Consider the following 18,737-nt stretch of genomic DNA (forward strand, 5'->3'; position numbering starts at 1 on the left):
ATCTCTGACCTGCTCACTGCTTACAACCCCTCCAGAACCCTCACATCATCAGACACTGGTCTCCTAACTACCCATGACCAGAAGTAAATCTGGTGAAGGTGCATTCAGTCATTATGGGCCCAATCTCTGAAACAAACTGCCTGATGATATAAGATGTACCACAGCTGTGTTGTCTTTTAAAAGCAAGCTAAAGACCTAGCTGTTCTCTCAGGCCTATGGCTAGCTAGTGCCTACATCTGTCTGTCTCTCTCTTTCTCTTTTTGGGTGTATGTGATTGGGTGTGTTGCACAGACATATGTCTAGGTGTGTCTGTGTAGGTGGGTGGGCAGGGGATTCATTATTTTACGAATTATACTGTATGTATTTAAAGATGTATAAATGATTTATTTTCTTTTTCATTTTTGTTCATATGTGTTGTGTGTAAAGTGCATGAGATTACTTTGTATGAAATGTCTTATACAAATAAATTTGATTTGATTAATCTTTTATTGGATGCATGTGGTGATTGTAAATCTTTTAAAAGATTAAGTATTTTGTTATATGTGAAACCTATACTAAAGTATAACTTCACAATATGCTCTATATTCTTCATTTTAATGCAGACAGCAAAATGCTCCTCTGATATTTCCCCCTTAGAGAGGTCCTGCACACTAAAGTGTGTGTTTTTTTAGCTGTAAACTACATTATATGACTGTACTGTGATGAAACACATCAATTCTGGTATTAATATTGACATTGACACCAAATTTATAAAAAATTAAAGTTAGCATTTCATGGATTGAAAATGACTCAACCTGTCATCTGCTGTCTAAAATCAGCGCTGAAAAGGCGGGGCCAATGCTGACGTAGAGTCGATCGTTAGGGAGTTCTTTATTTCATGAAATTTATATACATGGTAGAATGATAACGGCCACCTCCCCAGCCCCACGCTCATTTTCAAATATATGCCGATTGAGAGATACAGTTTTAGCTTTAGGGGCTAACAGCGGTGCAAGCTTGCTGGAGGGAATGTCTCCGTCTTCAACTGTCCACTAGGAACAAAACACAACAGAAATCCTCCGAGCATCTTGCCCTGCAGCTCTTTAAGTCTCCGGTTGTCTGTTCTTGTGGTTGTCTGCTGTTACCGAAGCTCCGCCGAAACTGTATTGTCTGTCATGTGAACCTGTCTAAGGAGCAGCTCCATATGTATGCCAATTTCGGCGGACCTGTCTCACCCCCTCCTCTCCTCTCATCTTCTTTCCTCTCCTCCTTTTCTCTCCTTTCCTCTCATCTCCTCTCCTCCTCTCCTTTCCTCTCCTCTCCTCTCTTCAGCCCCTCCCCGCCATGCAGTGCAGTGTGTGGAGTTAAGCTCAGACCTGCTGTTGCACATACACTTTAAATAGGCTAAATAGGCCATTACAATTTTATTATTTATTACAGTTTACTCCATTCTATTTATCCTTTTGCTCGAAATACTATGACTTTATTCTAGAGATCTCCGATTTTATTCCTCTCAGTGTGGAACTTATACTCCGTCGTACAAGTTAAGTAAATTTCTAAGTTTATAGGCGAAAGAATACCAAACGGCTTGTGGTTGCTATGGAAAATGTCTACAGCAACAGTCCCTCTGGGGGTGGAGACTAAGGCCGCCATTCATCACGAAAGATGACGGACAGCTGTATAAACCAATCCACGGTCGTCACATATGACGGTGGCCAATGAAAATGCAAAAAATTGTAGCTGTAGTTAGATAGAGGGCGCAAGGGCAGCAGCAGGTAATAGAATTTCTGTGAGACCAGACAGCACCGCAAAAGACTAGCTAATGGTAAGCCAAGTATCAGCTAACTTACATGACTGCATTTAAATGCTGGGAGCAACGTTAATTACATATTTAATGGGTAAAAAATGTGTGTATGACGTTCTTGGTTTCCCGTGCCAATCTAGCTTAAATGTAACGGTGACGTTAGCAATCTTGCTACCGCTTGTTGTGTCTCAGCATCTCAGCCCGTCTAGGAGCAGCTCATTTTACTGTCTGACAGCAACCCTTGATGGAGCTGACATTACTGTATGATCACAGGATGATACGCAGTCCAAATGACTGAAGTTAATAACAGTGTATTAAATTACGTTTTGACAATCTCTTAAATTATTGTAATCAAAGCTTGCTCAGTTTCAGCATAGCTTTACAATATACTCTTTCGTCTCTCTGCAGAGCCAGCATGAGGTGGCAGTCATTCTACTAACATGGACAAGTACGAAAGGGTGAAGAAAATTGGGGAAGGTTCATTTGGAAAGGCCATCCTTGTAAAATCCAAAGAGGATGGACATCAATATGTCATTAAGGAGATTGGCATATCTGGAGTAAGCACCCCATGCATAATATTCCACAATTTCAGTATTAATTTGAGCTCCCCTTTACTACCTTGCTCTTTCACATTATCTGTCCCTCTCATTTTGACAGATGTCAAGTAGAGAGAGGCAGGAATCTCGGAAAGAAGTTGCCGTTCTTGCTAACATGAGTCATCCAAACGTTGTGCAGTACAAGGAGTCTTTTGAAGGTATAAATGATCCACAGGTCATCTACTGCAATGATATCCTGATGCATACACTTGTTTGAATGCATGTTTCTTATGCTGTATAAAAAATCTTCTTAGAGGGGGGCTGCCTATATATTGTAATGGACTACTGTGAGGGCGGAGACCTTTTCAAGAAGATCAACTCCCAGAAAGGAGTACTTTTTTCAGAAGAGCAAGTAAGCTACTAACTCTTCAAGACAATCATGAATGTTTAGGATATGCCAGTTAATCTTTAAGGTGAAACTTCACAACATGTGGATAGAATTATTCATATAACACTTGCTATTCCACTTCGCTGTACCCTTCTTTAAAATGTGTTTGAACTCTTTTTAATTTTTTAAAATAATTTCCCTGGTCATTAGAATTACAAATATGTAGTGCAAGTTGATACTTTTAAGTGTGGCTTTACGTTCCTCTGCCTTTCCTAGATCCTGGATTGGTTTGTACAAATTTGCCTGGCACTAAAGCATGTCCATGACAGAAAAATTCTCCACAGGGACATCAAATCACAGGTATTGCCTCATGCACCACATGATCTTGCCTTAGCGATGATGACGACGTTTTTTTATTTGTATTGTATTACCTCATGATAATGACACTACATGTCTTTTCATGATGTCTACATAGAACATCTTTTTGACAAAAGATGGGACTGTGCAGCTTGGTGATTTCGGGATTGCAAGGGTATTAAACAGGTATGTAAAATGTCATCTGAATGGATCTGCAGATTTCTATAAAGCCAAGATTAAAATGGAAATGGTAAAGCATAATACAGTCTGCTTTCCATTCTATTCTCATTTCCAGCACTGTAGAACTGGCAAGAACATGCATTGGAACACCATATTACCTGTCACCAGAGATCTGCGAAAATAAACCATACAACAACAAAAGGTACTAACTTGATGCTCTTGAACACCACGATGTGTTTGTCTCATTTGTGGTGTAAAATAACATTTAATAGTAATCCAGCGGACAAGTTCTCTCCTCACTGAAGTGACTGTGAATCAAGCTGGATTAGGTGGTGGCTTCTGGGATATGTCAAGGTATCATGTCTCCTCATTATTGAGCGAACCTGGATGTGTATATCTACAGCAGGGAGTTACTGTAGTATTGATTTCCTCTTAAACTATTTTAAGTATGCATGTAACATAATCCACTTTAGTAGACTGAATGAAGTAAATTTAGCAGAATCTCAGGGATAATGGAAATAAGTCTAGGACTTGATCATTCAATAACTGATAAAGTCTGATATGTTGTGTTTTAAGATATATTGGAGCGTTGTCAATAAACTTAAACCTCCCAATCTCAATGTCCAATTTATGGTTTTCTCAGCAATGAAGTCCTTTTTTTTTTCTCCAGCTTGCAAGTGACTTGATACCTTATTGAATAAATGTAAACTTACCCTCTGAACTTATCCCAGCCTGTCTATTTGTATGCTCTCTCCTCTGACTTTCCCTACTTTCCCTCCCTCTGCAGTGATATTTGGGCCTTAGGCTGTGTCCTGTATGAAATGTGCACTCTTAAGCATGCAGTAAGTATTCTGTGTGTGAGCTGTTTACTAATTCATGTAAAGCATAGCAATGCCCTCTCACATACTGATTTAGACCTCTTCACTGTATGTCTAATGGTTGACAGACAAGAATGGGTCATCTTTCCTAATTTTTTTTCTGTCGTGGTTGTAAACATGTACTAAATGTGTTTCCTCTCAGTTTGAAGCTGGCAATATGAAGAACCTAGTTCTGAAGATCATACGAGGCTCCTACCCTCCAGTGTCTGTACACTACTCTGCAGAACTACGTTCTCTCTTGGCACAACTGTTTAAACGCAACCCCAGAGAGAGGCCCTCAGTCAGTAGTATACTGGACAAACCCTTCCTCTCCTGTAGGATACAGAGGTTCCTCACACCACAGGTGGGGAGCACAGTTAGTTGTCTTTGTTACAGTCTGAATTTAAATAAACCAGACTGTGTTCAGTTATAAAACATTTATTCTCTACTCCTTCCAGATTATTGCTCAGGAATTCCGCCATGCTTTCCTTCACAAGCAGCCTAAAGTGGGTGTGGTGCAGGGGTCACCAGGTAAGCAAACTGCATTTGAAATATGTAAGGGTGACTTTCAAAACTTAAAGCCCCATATGTGTTGGTTTTTTCTAATGTGATTCTTGCTTTTTTATATATTTTATACATTGGCGATTTTAAGGGTGCTCCAGCACACCTAAATTCAGCATCCCTAAAACCTCTAAAAATTGTGAGAGTGAGTTAGTAAAACAATGTTTTGTACATTTCTCCTTGTATCTGCTTTGCTGTAACTTGATCTTTTACTTACTTTGGAAAGTTCTGGTCATTATAATTGAGTCTTTGCCTCAGGTTTCATTAACTGACTGATGGTCCTCTCTAAACCAGGTGTATTATATTGAAATCTGTGATTGTTCATTCTGAACCATTATTATTATGTGAAATTAGTGATTTAGCAGTGGTTAAACACTTTTTCAAGGCACTGTATGCATGTCACATTTTCATTAGGGGCTGAGCCCCCCTAAAGCTCTGATCCTAGAATTGCCCCTGATTTTAGATATTCTTATATATATCTATTACATAGATTTTGTTTGTTTTTAAAAACAAAGTGTGGTGTGTCTTTTTAGATGCTACCAGCAGTCACCAAATTGGAATTTTTAAAATCATACACATAGGAGGCTGTAAAGTCACAGTGAAATGACTTTCATAATAGCTTTCATAAGGTGATGTATTTCTGATTGAAACAGAATATATGGGCGGAGTACAGTTACAAAAGGGATTTGTTGAAATCATTCAGATTTGATTGGATTGCTTTAAAGTGGCTGTGGCATAATAAACAAGATCTTTACAAAGCTGTAGAGAGATTTGGAGCTGTAGAGGACTGTTGGCCTCCACCCACACATCCCTCATCTGTGTGGTCAGATCAGGAGGTGGATGATGAGAGAGAAATGAATAAATTAGACCTCAAACACATTCTTTGGATATAATATAAAAAATGTTTGCCAACTGATGTTCAAAAATTGATTAAAAAACCTTTTCTTTTTTACTTGTGTGACTAGCCAAGCGTCCTGCCCCTGGTTCCATACCACTTGCCCCAGCCCAGAAGATAACAAAACCAGCCACCAAATACGGAGTGCCTTTAACTGTGAGGAAGGTGTCAGACACAGCCAAAAAACCTGCAGAGAGGAAACCGGCAATTAAACATAAACTGGTTAGTAGGCTGTTGATGTTGATGCTATGATTTCTGAGCTACATATTTTTCACTCTGGGTGTCAAACAGCTCTATTTGATGTTGAGCTCCTAGTCTGGTATGTCAGAGGCCTCTCCCATCTGTGTGTGTGTTTTTACATCATGATGTGTTGGCAACCTCTGAACCCCAGTGTTATATGTTGCTCAGGCCCCTCTCCCAGCAGCCCCCCAGAGAAGAGTGAGTCAAGTGGAGGAAGAGAGGAAAAAACAAGAGGTACAGCTGAGAGCCCCACATAACTTGTATTTACTATTAGATCTCCCTCCTTTTTCTCTCCCCATTTACTCACACATGAAGGTCCCTTCCTACCAGCATTTTTACTTTTCCTCCTGCTCATTTTGATTCCTATCGTCACCCGTCTTCCACTCCCGGGCCATTTGGATTGTTCTGCCTGATTTAGCTCTCTCTTTTAACCAGCCTTTCCCTCGTGGCCTACCTGCCCAGTGACAGAGCAGTCCTCCTGCCTCTTGCCTCAAAGTGGGTCTTATTAAGATGTCTGTTTTTGATTGAGATGCTTTTGCCTTATGCTGCAGGATGGTGTCAGAAAGAAGAAGATGGAGCTGATTGAGAAAGAAAGGAAACAGAGAGAGCAGGTGAGCACAATGTTAAATATCTCTGAAAGGTTTCTGATAGTTTTTTACAGTTGAAGTCATTTTCTGATCTGTGTCTCCTTCAGATGTTCCTGTTGAAAGCAGAGCAAATGAAGAGATATGAAAAGGAAAAGGTGGGTGGTAAATATGCGCGTAGTGAGTATATTTGATATTTTTCTTATTTTACATATCAAGTCATTACTGTAGTGAGTGGGCAAAGCATTGGACAGGGTCAGTTCACTACATGTCATCATCTAAGACTTGAGTAAGCTATGAACCTCTTCTTACAGATTAATCGAATAAACCAAGCCAGAGAGCAAGGCTGGAAGCATGTCTTGAGTTCTAGTGGAGGTAGTAGCCCAGAGAGGAAGGTACTGGACACCTATTTCCTTTTTTATAATATAAAGCATTCCTCATGCAATTTTACATTTGAAGTATTGCTACATTTTATGACACAACAAACTTTTGTCCTCCAAACTCAGGGTTTTGTAGGTGGTGGGAAGAGGGCTACAGGTGTTGGCCCTTATCCTGCCCCAAGCTCCATTCAGGGTCCTACTCCATCCCCTGTCCTAAGCAAAAGGCCATATGAGCACTACCATGCAGTTCTTGACCAAATGACTAAACCACAGTCCAAAGATGTCAGCAGGGAGGGATTTTCAGCAGGAGCAGGCGGTCCCATTCGGTAAGTTTGGATGTCTCCTTTGTTTGGCAATTTTAGGTGTATTGAATAATTGTTTTAATGGCGTTGCCTCCGTGAAAGAAGTGTACCGGCTGCTGCTGGCCCAGTGCTACCCAACGGCCCTGCCCGAGTCTTAAACCCTGATGTAATCAAGAGGGAACTACAGAGGCTGCAGCACGTTTCAAGACAAGCCCACATCAGTAGGTCAGTCTGGCAGCTTCTGTCTAATATGTAAATGATGATCTGGATTGAAACTCTACATCCTGCTCTAAGTGTCCATTATCATATTCTGTCTTCAGGCAGCGTGGTCACATGGGTGGTGAACGGGCCTATCAGGTTGAGGAGTTTTTACAGCGTAAGAGAGAAGCCATGCTCAACAAAGTCCGTGCTGAGGGACAGCTGGTACGTATTGAGACTTACACCGGAGTTGAGTTGAACCTGTTAAGAAATACTGGTCCTTTTTCCATCATAGCAATCATGACACCTTGCAGACTGGGTATGGTTTTGTATGAACAGAGCTGAAAAGTGACACTGATGTATCTCTTTCAAATATTGTAATTATTAAAGCTCTATTAAGCAACATTTCTAATATTAATACTGAATCTAATGGTCCTGTGTATTGTGAAAGGCTTACTAGTGCTGCCAAATCCACTGAGAAGCAGTTAAACCAGACAAGATCATAGTATATCAAGGCACTGGTACTGTTAGTTTGTTTTAGATTTTTTTGCCCTCATAGTGGTAAAAGTGGTAAAAATAGTCTAAATTCTGGGCACTAGGGTTCATCAGAACTCCAAAAGAAGCTAACAGACCAGTCTTGACATATTATCATCATACAATGTTGTCATAGCTAACATGTTATCACGCAAGTCAAGTCAATTATATGTTATATCCCAATTTATTTGTGTAGCCCAATATGACAAATCACAAATTTGCCTCATGGGGTTTTACAATCAGTAAAGCAATACAACATCCTCTATTGTTAGACCCTTGATTTGAATAAGGAAAAAATCCCTAAAGAAACCTTTACTGGGGGAAAGAATAGAAAAAAACTCAAGAAGAGCAACAGACGAGGGACATGCAACAGATGTGTGTACAGAATAGACCTAGAAAGCAAAATGACAAATATAGCATGGACAAACAGGATGACAAAATTATAGATGGATGGATTGATAACATATGAATAATCTGATTGGGAGGATGTCAGGCAACTTCTAGGGGCCACCAAAAACAGATATGACATGAGCCACGTGACCTCCATCACCATGGAGACCTGGGAAGAGGACAGACTACACATACACACAAGGAAACTCACATCACACTATTCACATACACAGATGGAGGAGAGACAAGAATCCAAAATCCAAAAAAACAGCCTGCTGGAAACAGTGTTGATAAGAATGGCAAAATACAACCAGTGTCTAAAACTATCCTGAACTAGGCTAAAAAGCTCCATAGAACTGCAGACTTGGGTGATAACTCTGAGTTTGTCACTTGTGTGGCCCACTATTACTTTACATGTAGTCATTTGATTCAGTGTTAATATGAAAAACATTTTTTTCAATGTTAATATAAAAATATTGATCAGTGAAGCTTTAAATATCTCCTGGCCCCACCTCGTGACTGTTGTGGCAGTTAGGTGTAAGGGGCTGCGTCCTTCTAAAGTGTGCTTAAATTGAACGGTAAACAGGGTACTCGCCAAAACTTGACAGCAATCTATGGAAGCCGGACTGGTTCGATTCGGTGCAGGAGACCCAAAGCCAACAAAGAGGAGGAGGTAGGAGCCCAAGCCTGAATGCCCAGCCTCACACTCCACCTCACCCATAGCACGTCTGGCTTGGCTCGTCTTCCTTCATATGTGCACAAAACTCCCTGTGACGCACCCATAATTCAACCCAGCAGCTCAACCCACTCTTTGCACAGTGTTTGGTGTCCCACTGTCCAGTGTGAGCTGTTCCACCATTTATTTGCCTTTCCAGTAACGGCTGTTGTTATTCACAACAATAAATCCCATAGTTTTTTTTTTATTATTATTATTATTATTTATGGTGTATTTTGTCCCATTTTGAATAACCATGCCATCCTATTTTTGAGTTGTGTAATCAAGCTTTTTTGCTTTGAATGGAATACATAAATATATTCTTTTTTTATAAATGTGTTATTTTTATTCTGGCTGAATGGCTGATTTGGTCATGTATACGTAGATGCTAACATTATGTGGTCTTGAGTGAAATGTTGCCTTTTTTAAGTGGTATCTTTGTATGCTAATATTTTTGTATGATTTTAGCCGCAAATATCAACGCTGTATCCTGCTCTGTGTGCGTGTCTGTGTGGGCGTGTTCAGCATACTGTCTTTTAACATTTCTGTATTTGTTCTCAGGAATACTTGGCAAGACTGAGGCAGATCCGCTTGCAGAACTTCAACGAGCGTCAACAGATCAAAGCCCGACTCAGAGGAGAGAAGGTACTGTCCTCAGACACTTAGAGCCTGAGAGCACTCTGAATGAAAGTGTTTTCATCTCCTGGCTATTGTTGGTGTCTGTTTCAGTATGACAGTGATGGTTCTGACAGCCAGGAGTCCAGTGAGGAGGCAGAGCTCAGGAGAAAGAAGATAGAGGCTTTAAAAGTGAGTCTGCCTGCAAGTATACCATTTGACGCTTTTCAATGTAAATGAAAGCTATATTTATATACACTGGCACAATGATAAAAATGAATAGATATTAAAAAACCAACAAAGGAGAAAGATGATGTTGGTCAATCTAAACCTAGAGTGGAATGACCAACAGTATTGTTTCAGACTGTCTCAGCCTGTGACTTGTATTCTTGGTTGTTTTATCAGGATTAGAGTCCTTGAGATGAGTCGTGCAATCCTGTAATCAATCCTGCAATTATCTGGCAACTAGTGTAGAGAAAGCAAAACAGCTGCTTTGACTGCAGCCAAAGTGTGAATTGTGAGTGAAACAGGAATAAACATGGCCAGAAATTAGATTACATTATAGAAAGGGTCACCTTTTTAAGCAAAAGATTCATTCTTCTTTGTTTTGTGTGTATTTGTGCACCTGTCAGGCCCAAGCAAATGCCCGTGCTGCTGTACTGAAAGAGCAGCTAGAGAAGAAGAGGAGAGAAGCACATGACAGAGAAAAGAGAGCTTGGGAGGACCATGTAAGCTTTTTTTATTCTGTGTTTCACCCTAAAATCCCTGTAGTCAATACTATTACTTGTCCTTACTGGTGCATTAGTTTAAATATAGTCTAATGTTGAGTATTGTGTATTGTGAAAGCTTGCAGCTCGTGGGGTGAAGGTTGGCATAGCAGCAGGAAACATAGCAGCGGCAGCAGTAGCAGTATCAACTACCTCTGACAGTCCTCTTCCACAACCCAGTCCCTCTCAGCCAGACCCAGCTGCCAAAGCTCTAGCCCTGCCTGCATCCGAACCCTCCACCCCTGCTATATCCATGACTGCTGCCCTGAAGAATGTTGGAGCTGTCAGTATACATGAATATAGTCAGCATACATCACAGTGTTGTTTGAGAATGTATTCCTTGGCTATATCAATTTTGCAATTTGCATTTGGCAGATTACTTCACTAAAAGAAAACCTGCCCGAGCCAGAGACTGCTGTCGGCATCCAGGTGAGTTTATGAGTTGACATTAATAAAGCAAGGATTCTGAATCTTCCCTGATTCAATATTTAGAAAGATAACACTACTTGATGCTTTTCGTGTATCAGTGTGAGAAAAAGCAGATTCTGCGCAGACTTAACCAGAACCTAAAAGCCCAGAGCCCAGTGGAGGAGGTGGAGGAATCATCTCCACCCGCTGCAGAGCCAAGTCCTGCTCCCCAGCAGAACCAGTCTGACGCAGAGAAACGTCCCTCTTCAAACGGAGACCGCAAGAAGTGGGAAGCAGCAGAACTGCCTGTACTTCCTGTGGCACAGCACACCTTAGAGGAATCTTGTGTGACTACATCTAGTGAGTTAATGTCCAATACGAGGATAGATTTACAAGAGTATATGATTATTTTTTTGTGTTGTACACTGACTAAGTTTATCAGCTGCTACACTTGTCTCCAAAGTGTGGTCTTTATTGTTTGCTCAGCTTTTTTCTCTAAAATTCTCTCTCTAGCCATCTCAGTGTCTCCAGAAGAAAGGCCGTCATCTGGTGGAGACAGGAAGAAGTGGGAGGCAGGAGTTCCTCTTGTCCTCTCTGTAGCCCAACAAACTCTAGAGGACTCATGCATCAGGACTATTGGTGAGTTACCTTCCCCCTGAGACAGAACACATATGCAAATTTCCTGAAAATTATAGTTTTATGTGCCCAGTGTGGATTGTTTTAAGGCCCATTTTCTCTCATTCTCTGTGTATGTATGTGTAATGACTCAGAGCAAACAGTGGGTGAAGTTATACAGATGGACGTGCTACAGGTAGAAGCTCCTAGGAAGGTGTGGGGAGTGAGTCCAGACTCTCAGGTGCTGAAAGTACTTCAGGAGGCAGAGGTTCAGCCTCTCACCCAGCAGCTGGAGAATGTCAGCATCTGTGAGGAGTTTTCCAGCCCTGGTTAGTCATGTTTTTACTATCCAACCAAGGCTAAGTACAAGCAGTACTCAAAAGTACAAACAATTCTAACCTCAAAGCATTATTCAACTATTTTTAACCTGGACTTTGATTTTTTGCCACTGTTTTTGTCACTCCTTTCTGCATTTGGCGGAAGACAGTGTGTCTGCCCAAAGCAAACTCTGGACAACCACATAAAGGAAGGGGAAATGTTTGGGATTGAAGAGTACAGAACACAGTTGTGCTCAGCCAAAGGTTTACAGAACTAAAAGGGTCATGTACACAACATAGTACAAATGGAGAAATATACACACATTGATAAAGTTTTGATGAACCTGTCAAATTGTTTGTCAGTTTCTTCAGTGTCATGTTTATACATTTTCAGTTTTTGTTGACATTGTCAGAAAGGTGATAATTCTACTTTGTTTATTATTCAGGTCGTAGTGGGTGGCCATGGTGTATTGGAGTGTGTTATATTGAATGGTGTTCCTAATATTTTGTCCACTCCATTAACATACACAAGAAAAATTAGGAACACTTAATGCACTATAATGCACTTCAGTACACCATGGCCACCCACTACGACCTCAATAATAAACATAATTATCACCGTTCTGACAATGTCAGCAAAAACTGAAAATGTATAAACTTCATAAAAGTAGAATTTATGGCAGCGCTGTTGTATTAGATTGCATTAGATTGTACAGGTGTTCCTAATAAGGTGGCCAATGAGTGTGTATGTATGTATGTACATATATATATTGGTATAAAGTCATTTTTGTCATTAAGAAGATAAGATGAACCATTTGTTAAATGGTTAAATTTGTACTCTTTGTGTGCTGTTTTAAAGAATGCATGAATGATTGAACTAGCAGTATATTCACTTACTCATTTACTTCACTTTCCAGATAAGCCAAACCAGACGGCAGCGGCAGAGGTGGTGAAGCCTCAAGAAGAACTGACCTCTAAGGCCAGTCTGTCAGCTGTGTTTCAGAGCCCAGAGGTTCAGAAGGACAGTGCAGCCACAACAGAGGCCTCACCCAACCTTACTGAGACTCAGGGTTAGTATGTCACTCAACCTTATGGATCAAATATTATAGCTTCTCATCTAAAGTATATTTGCAGCACAGTCCAACCTATCTGGCCTGAATTCTTTCAGATCCATCAGACTTGGAGTCAGTGGTTTTGGAAGAGAGCCCTAAACAGGCTTCACATCTGCCAGCTGCTGTGCAGCAGGCATGGGAGACGGAAGCCCAACAGCCAATGTGACTATTCATATTTATGAACCATTTATGTTAAAAAAGACATTTTCCCTTTCACACCAAAAGGTGTTATTAATTCTGTTTCTTTCAAAATTCTCATTATTTACTTGATAAGAGGTAGAACTCTTTTTTTTTTAAAAATAGATTACCCACTGTATTTACAATCCCAGTGTATTTCAATTAACAAGGCCACTGTTTCACAGCTCCAACAGAAGCATAAAATGTTGATTTTTTTTTAAGTTTTTTATTCTGGAGTCAACAATTTCTGTAATGCTGAAGTTTACTTCACTTACAGGCCACCAGAGGGCGTTACAAGACCATCAGGCACCAAGGAGGTTGAGAAAAGTGCAGAGAAACCAACAGAACCATCTGGTGAGATTAATATTTAGTGACTCAAAGCCACTTTATTTTTCAGCATGATTATCATATAAGTTAAATGTGCTCTTCCTCCCTCTCCCAGGTGTAGCACAGTACGAGGAGTCCCTGTTTATGAAGTTGTGTTCCCCAGCCCACCGACGCACTGCTGCCCTTGCGATCCTCTCAGCCCAGTCCTCTATGGATGAATCATCCTCCTCTCTGGCCTCTCGCTCGCGCTCTGTCTCACCTCTGCGCTCCAAACACCACAACGCCCTCCTCATTGGTCTCTCCACAGGCATGTTTGACGCCAACAATCCCAAGGTGATTACTGGCTGAACAGGAATAATATATATATATATATATATATATATATATATATATATATATATATATATATATATTCTTTTTTTTTTTTTACTGGAAGTAACATAGAATAATAAAAGGTCTTTTTTACACACTCACTGTAATTACCTAAAGGATCACATGACCATGTGGGATTCATGACATTATTAGATGTTACAGTGATCAGGGGAACGATTGTTGCAGGGGTTGAGGAAGCTTACACTTGTTCTTGTGCCTGGTGTAATGTAGAGGCTTGTGTGGTATTTTTAGGTAGGATTTCAGTCTTCTTTATTAATGAAGGGGACTGGAATGGAGCCAGAGCCATTAATCACAGTCTAAACCTGCAGTGGGTCTGATAGGACAGAAAGAGCATCCATCAACCTATATCTTTCATAACCTTCATCAAGGACATTGAAAATTCAGAATCCAGCTCAACATTTTTCATATTTTCACAAAGAGCTAAATAGACTGTGAATGTGGTGGATTTTGTGAGCGTGCTTTTGGTTGTTCCCCGCTGTTTGTGGGTGTTATTAATGAGATTCCCCATATTTCTTATGTGTAATAAGAAATAATACCACAGGCGATTCAATTAACCTCTACATTACCCATATGAGTTTATCCTCAATTATTGTAAGTCACAATAGTTTTCTGAACAGTTATGTTCAGAAAACTATGTAACATAAAATTCAAATGTTTTCTGTTTCAACAGTGATTCCAATCAAGACTTCCTGTCCTATAACCATCTTAATATTCATATTACTCTGTTTTTTTTGTACTGTCAGATGCTGCGGACATGCTCTCTTCCAGACCTCAGTCGTCTCTTCAGCTCTCTGCAGGACTCTGCAGGGACTGCTGAGGCTAATGTCGCCCCAGACAACAACCTGGAAATCGAGGACCTGGATGAGGCAGCTAAAGATGACGACCAGTCGGAGGCTGAGGAGTAAGACAAACACACTCACAAATGAAATCTCAAAGGCTGTTGTATGTTTACTGTGTTTTTAAATGCAGGGATTCATGGTAAAATATAAATAATATAATGAACATATATTTGTGCAGCCCTAAGAGAGTTCTTAATGGAGAGTGATATCTTGCTTTACCCTCATTCTGTCAACCTGTCGATGACACAACATGGGCTTTTATTCTGCAAAGAAACTCCTTCAATACAGCCAGTTGCTGTCATACTGTGTGTTCTAAAAATATGCCCTCTTTCCTAGCGCATATGAGGATGAAGACCTCCGGGACATCAGGGCCTCCATGGAGAGATTGCTGCAAGAAGAGGGCGACTTAATGAGGAGCCCTCCAGAGGATGGAGCTGGAGACTTTAATGGGAACCCTCCAGAGGGCGAAGATCAAGAGCTTTTCAACAGGATAGCAGCTGAGATTGAGCAGGACAACAATCAGATGGCTGTAGATGATGATGACGATGATGATGATGAAGATGAGGAGGAGGAGGAGGAAGAGGGTGAGGAGGAGGAGGAGGAGGAGGAGGAAGAGGAGGAGGAGGATGAGGAATGCTCTAATGGGAGTCCTGGTGATGAGGAAGCGGGGGAGTTGCTTACCAATGGTGTGGGAGAAGAGAACCACAGTAATAACAGCCAGCTCAATGAAGAGTGGCATTCAGGTAGGAGGAGTTTAAGTCTCATCAAATGATTATAATGTGGTTAATATGAATTATTAAGTTTTAAAGACAGCTTGCAAAAACTTGAGCTTGAGAAAAATATTTTGAAAAAATATTTCAGGTGATTTGTGCGTTTCATTATTTTTGCAAACTAAGACCCAAATGCAAAATATAACAGCAAATATATGAGATGTGTAACCCTGCTGCTCTATAGATGGTAGTGGAGAGGACCAGGGGGGAGAGGCTGAGCATCACGACAGCATCTTCAGTCGTCTGGAAGAGCTTCGCTTCAACCTGGAACAGCAGATGGGCTTTGAGAAGTTCATTGAAGCCTACAATAAAATTAAGGTGTGAAATGTTTTTTTTTTTAATCTCTCTGAATGTTGAGATTGTCTGTGCAACCTTACAGTTAAGTGTCTGGACATAAGACTAATCAAACATATGTCTTGTGTTTTTTTGTGTGTGTGATTCAGGCTATACATGAAGATGAAGATGAGAATATTGACCTGGGCTCCAGTTTTGTCTTAAACATTTTGGGAACTGAGCACCAGCATCTTTATCCCAACATCCTTCATCTAGTGATGGCAGATGGTGCATACCAAGAAGGTTGGTGACAATACTTTGCTGATCATTTATCGTTTACCTCCTTTTCCATCGTGTCTCTGAAAAGCTGCTTTTCTATTTAATCCATCACACTATCAGAGCCATTTTCCCTCCTTTTTTTATTTTATTCAACTTAGTTTTCCCAACACTAGTTCCTCCTGAGTTTTTAGGTCACTTGTGGAAACCACAGAAATACATGTGCTTCTCTTTTTTAAATGTTGTGGTCAGCAACTGCGTTCAGTTGTCCCCGTTAGCAACAGTGTTGAATTGTCCTCAATGGTTTTCCCACAGCACAGAGCTGTGCAAGAGCAGAGTGTTTAATCTAATCTCTGACATCCTATCCTCCTTTCTCACGTCACTATGGCTTTACCAAGTTGTGAAAGAACTAAATAGATGTGAAACAAACCCTTAACAGTGTCTGTCTGCTCCGTCTTGCTCTGTCAGACGGGGGCTACAGCAGATACAGAAAGAGGTGGGGGGGGGAGTTATTGTAGTAGCTTTGTATACTTTACTGACTACTATCATAAACAAATTATTCATCACATAAACGAAATCTGGTCTAATTTCAATGTAAACAGACCAAAGTTTAAGAGGACTTGGCTGTGGCCTTTAGGTCAGTTCTAATGTTCCCCGTTAAAAGTTGGGTTACAAGTACCAGTCCCATCTGTGTTATGGACAGAACTGCTGTCATTGTTTTACCAAACCTTAAGATTAGCTATAAGGTTGAAATGGTTATGTTAAAATTAGTTTAGAAATGGTCAAATTAAGGTATAGATTTGGTATGACAGTCAACTTCAACTACAATGGGATTAAACATCGTACGTTTTGCTTATTCCTGGTGTCTCTTTTTATGAAGATACATGGTCTAAACAGTGACCCCTGCCTCTGTGATTATTTATCTGTCTCAACATGATTCTCTCTCTCTCTGTCTCTCTTCCTTGTAGATAATGATGAATAATGTTTTGTGAAATGGAGCTGCTGGCAGCTATGACAATCTGCTAGCTATCTGATGTCTTCCCATGACGCACATCATTGGCAGAAGGATCTATGCATGAAGTGTCACAGCCATGCATCTAACAGTGTTTCAGGCACACTTGCATGATGAATAACTAGTACACTCGAGGCTGCTTTTCATACGTTGACTATCAGCACCTGACACTATTTTTCTTACCAGTGTTCATTCAAAAGTGCATTACCACGTACATGTTCGTATTAAAAAAAAGTTAACTTCAAGGTTCTGTTAAATGTTCATGAATGTCAGTGTCTGTAATTGAACGAAAACACATGTATTGTCACACTGATTGATAGCATAAACCCTGGTGTGGTTCACTTAGACTCCACAGTGGCATTTAATGTAGTGGGCAAAGATCTGGTCCTCTCAGGTGCTCTCTTTCTAACTGTCACACACTCAACTAGCTTCAAGACATAAACCAGGTCACTATCAAAACAATTGTACCATGGTTACTCATAACCAGTTGAACCTCCTTTTTCTTACAACTCTTTTCACCAAACAGGAAGTTAAATATTATCTAAAGCATTTTCCACATTTCTTACTGTTTCAGTTAACCCAAAGTGATGTTTGTGAGGCTGCTTTATGTTGCCAAGATACTGTAGCAAGACTGTGGCATGAGAGTGGTGGGCAGGATGCAGTGGGCCATGTCAGATTGATGTTCAGTGCAGCGAGTTGTACTGATGATGTAAGCAATGGTATAGATGTTAACAATAAGTCTTATTTGATAATAAAATAAATATTGTAAATCTTTATATGAATAAACACTTTTTTTAAGAACCTGAGGACGTATGTTTTCCATTTCTTTCAACCTCACTACCATGTACTGACTCACTGTGGACACATCAGCGCTTCCAAATAGAGGTCTTACATTAACATGTTTATTATTTAAAACTTAGAATAAAATGTGATTCAAAAGGTTGAAAAGAAAATCAGTCTTTTTTTTTTTCACAGGTCACTACACTGTGCTGCCACTGGTGTGTTCACAAGACTATTTTCATCCACAGCCTTTCAACAGACCACTCACCCTTCTGTCAGCTAGCAAGATTTATATGTAGTCACAGTCCCAGTGGAATAATATAACAAGAGCCTCCAGTGTTCTAACACCATGTCTGATTTAGTGCAGCAGGAGAAGTGGATGTGTTAGAGCGTAACCGAGTAATTGACTCTAGCATCCCTCCAATAACAATGCATTAACAAGTTTGACAATGCAGTATTGCAACCTTTCATGACTTTAATGCTGTAGTAATTGTTTACTTCTATTCTCTCATTACTCCACTGAAATCATTCAGTCAATTTGAAATGAATTTCCCAAATGTGTGTTCATGATGTATGAAAGAATTCAAATGTAATCATCTAGTTTTTGTTTTTATTTACATGTTTGTCATCATATACATCAAGTAAGAACTAGTCAGCACTGTAGTCTGAAGTTGTTATAATAAGAAGCCGTAAATTATTATAATCACATTTTTTAGATGCTAGTAAGACTGGCATTGGAGGTAATGAGCAGACATTACCATGGAGATTAGACCAGAAATGGGGGCAGTAATCATCAGGTCTCTATGGGGTGTTGTGCTCACAACAACCAACAACCAACTTTGATCTTGTCAACTAGCTTTGATGGATGACGCTGACTCATTTCAGACACCAACCATGGCATAAATCTGCCATTGAAATGAATGCAAATGCATTTTTGCCATCTTGGCTAAAATCACGCCATTATTCAATTCAAATGTAAAGGCCCGACACGCCTTTTCAAGCCGAGGTTGCACACTGTGTGCCAAATTGAATATGCAAATGCAAAAGTAATTTAACACTTCAATTTCATTTTGCATCTCAGGTTTATGTTTATATTTACATTTTAAGTAAATGTAAAATAAGTTTTAACTTTTGTATTAAAATTTTGGTGGTAATG

General features: G+C 40.1%; 1 protein-coding gene across 4 annotated transcripts; it reads left to right on the top strand.

Annotated features, from left to right (window-relative positions):
• The first annotated feature begins 1,530 nt into the window (after window positions 1-1,530).
• Window positions 1,531-17,607, top strand: nek1 (NIMA-related kinase 1). Of its 4 annotated transcripts, none has more exons than XM_042417375.1 (36): window positions 1,531-1,804; window positions 2,192-2,340; window positions 2,441-2,537; window positions 2,634-2,731; window positions 2,984-3,067; window positions 3,183-3,250; window positions 3,360-3,446; window positions 4,032-4,086; window positions 4,265-4,465; window positions 4,560-4,632; window positions 5,628-5,779; window positions 5,966-6,031; window positions 6,349-6,408; window positions 6,492-6,539; window positions 6,696-6,776; window positions 6,888-7,087; window positions 7,166-7,288; window positions 7,384-7,486; window positions 8,772-8,858; window positions 9,462-9,545; window positions 9,630-9,707; window positions 10,148-10,243; window positions 10,362-10,565; window positions 10,658-10,711; window positions 10,810-11,050; window positions 11,204-11,329; window positions 11,461-11,634; window positions 12,540-12,692; window positions 12,791-12,896; window positions 13,189-13,265; window positions 13,354-13,571; window positions 14,375-14,532; window positions 14,807-15,213; window positions 15,425-15,558; window positions 15,684-15,816; window positions 16,758-17,607. In XM_042417375.1, exons 2-36 carry the CDS (start codon window positions 2,224-2,226, stop codon window positions 16,769-16,771), a joined length of 4,257 nt encoding a protein of 1,418 aa, XP_042273309.1. In that variant the 5' UTR covers window positions 1,531-1,804; window positions 2,192-2,223; the 3' UTR covers window positions 16,772-17,607. The 4 variants fall into 4 exon arrangements, with proteins under 4 accessions (XP_042273309.1, XP_042273311.1, XP_042273312.1 ...); XM_042417377.1 differs by having other exon boundaries at window positions 1,534-1,804; window positions 7,169-7,288; XM_042417376.1 differs by lacking the exon at window positions 1,531-1,804 and adding an exon at window positions 1,944-2,044.
• Window positions 17,608-18,737: the final 1,130 nt, after the last annotated feature.

This window comes from Thunnus maccoyii, chromosome 7 (genome assembly GCF_910596095.1).
Source record: "Thunnus maccoyii chromosome 7, fThuMac1.1, whole genome shotgun sequence".
In the NCBI taxonomy this organism is placed as follows: Eukaryota; Metazoa; Chordata; class Actinopteri; order Scombriformes; family Scombridae; genus Thunnus; species Thunnus maccoyii.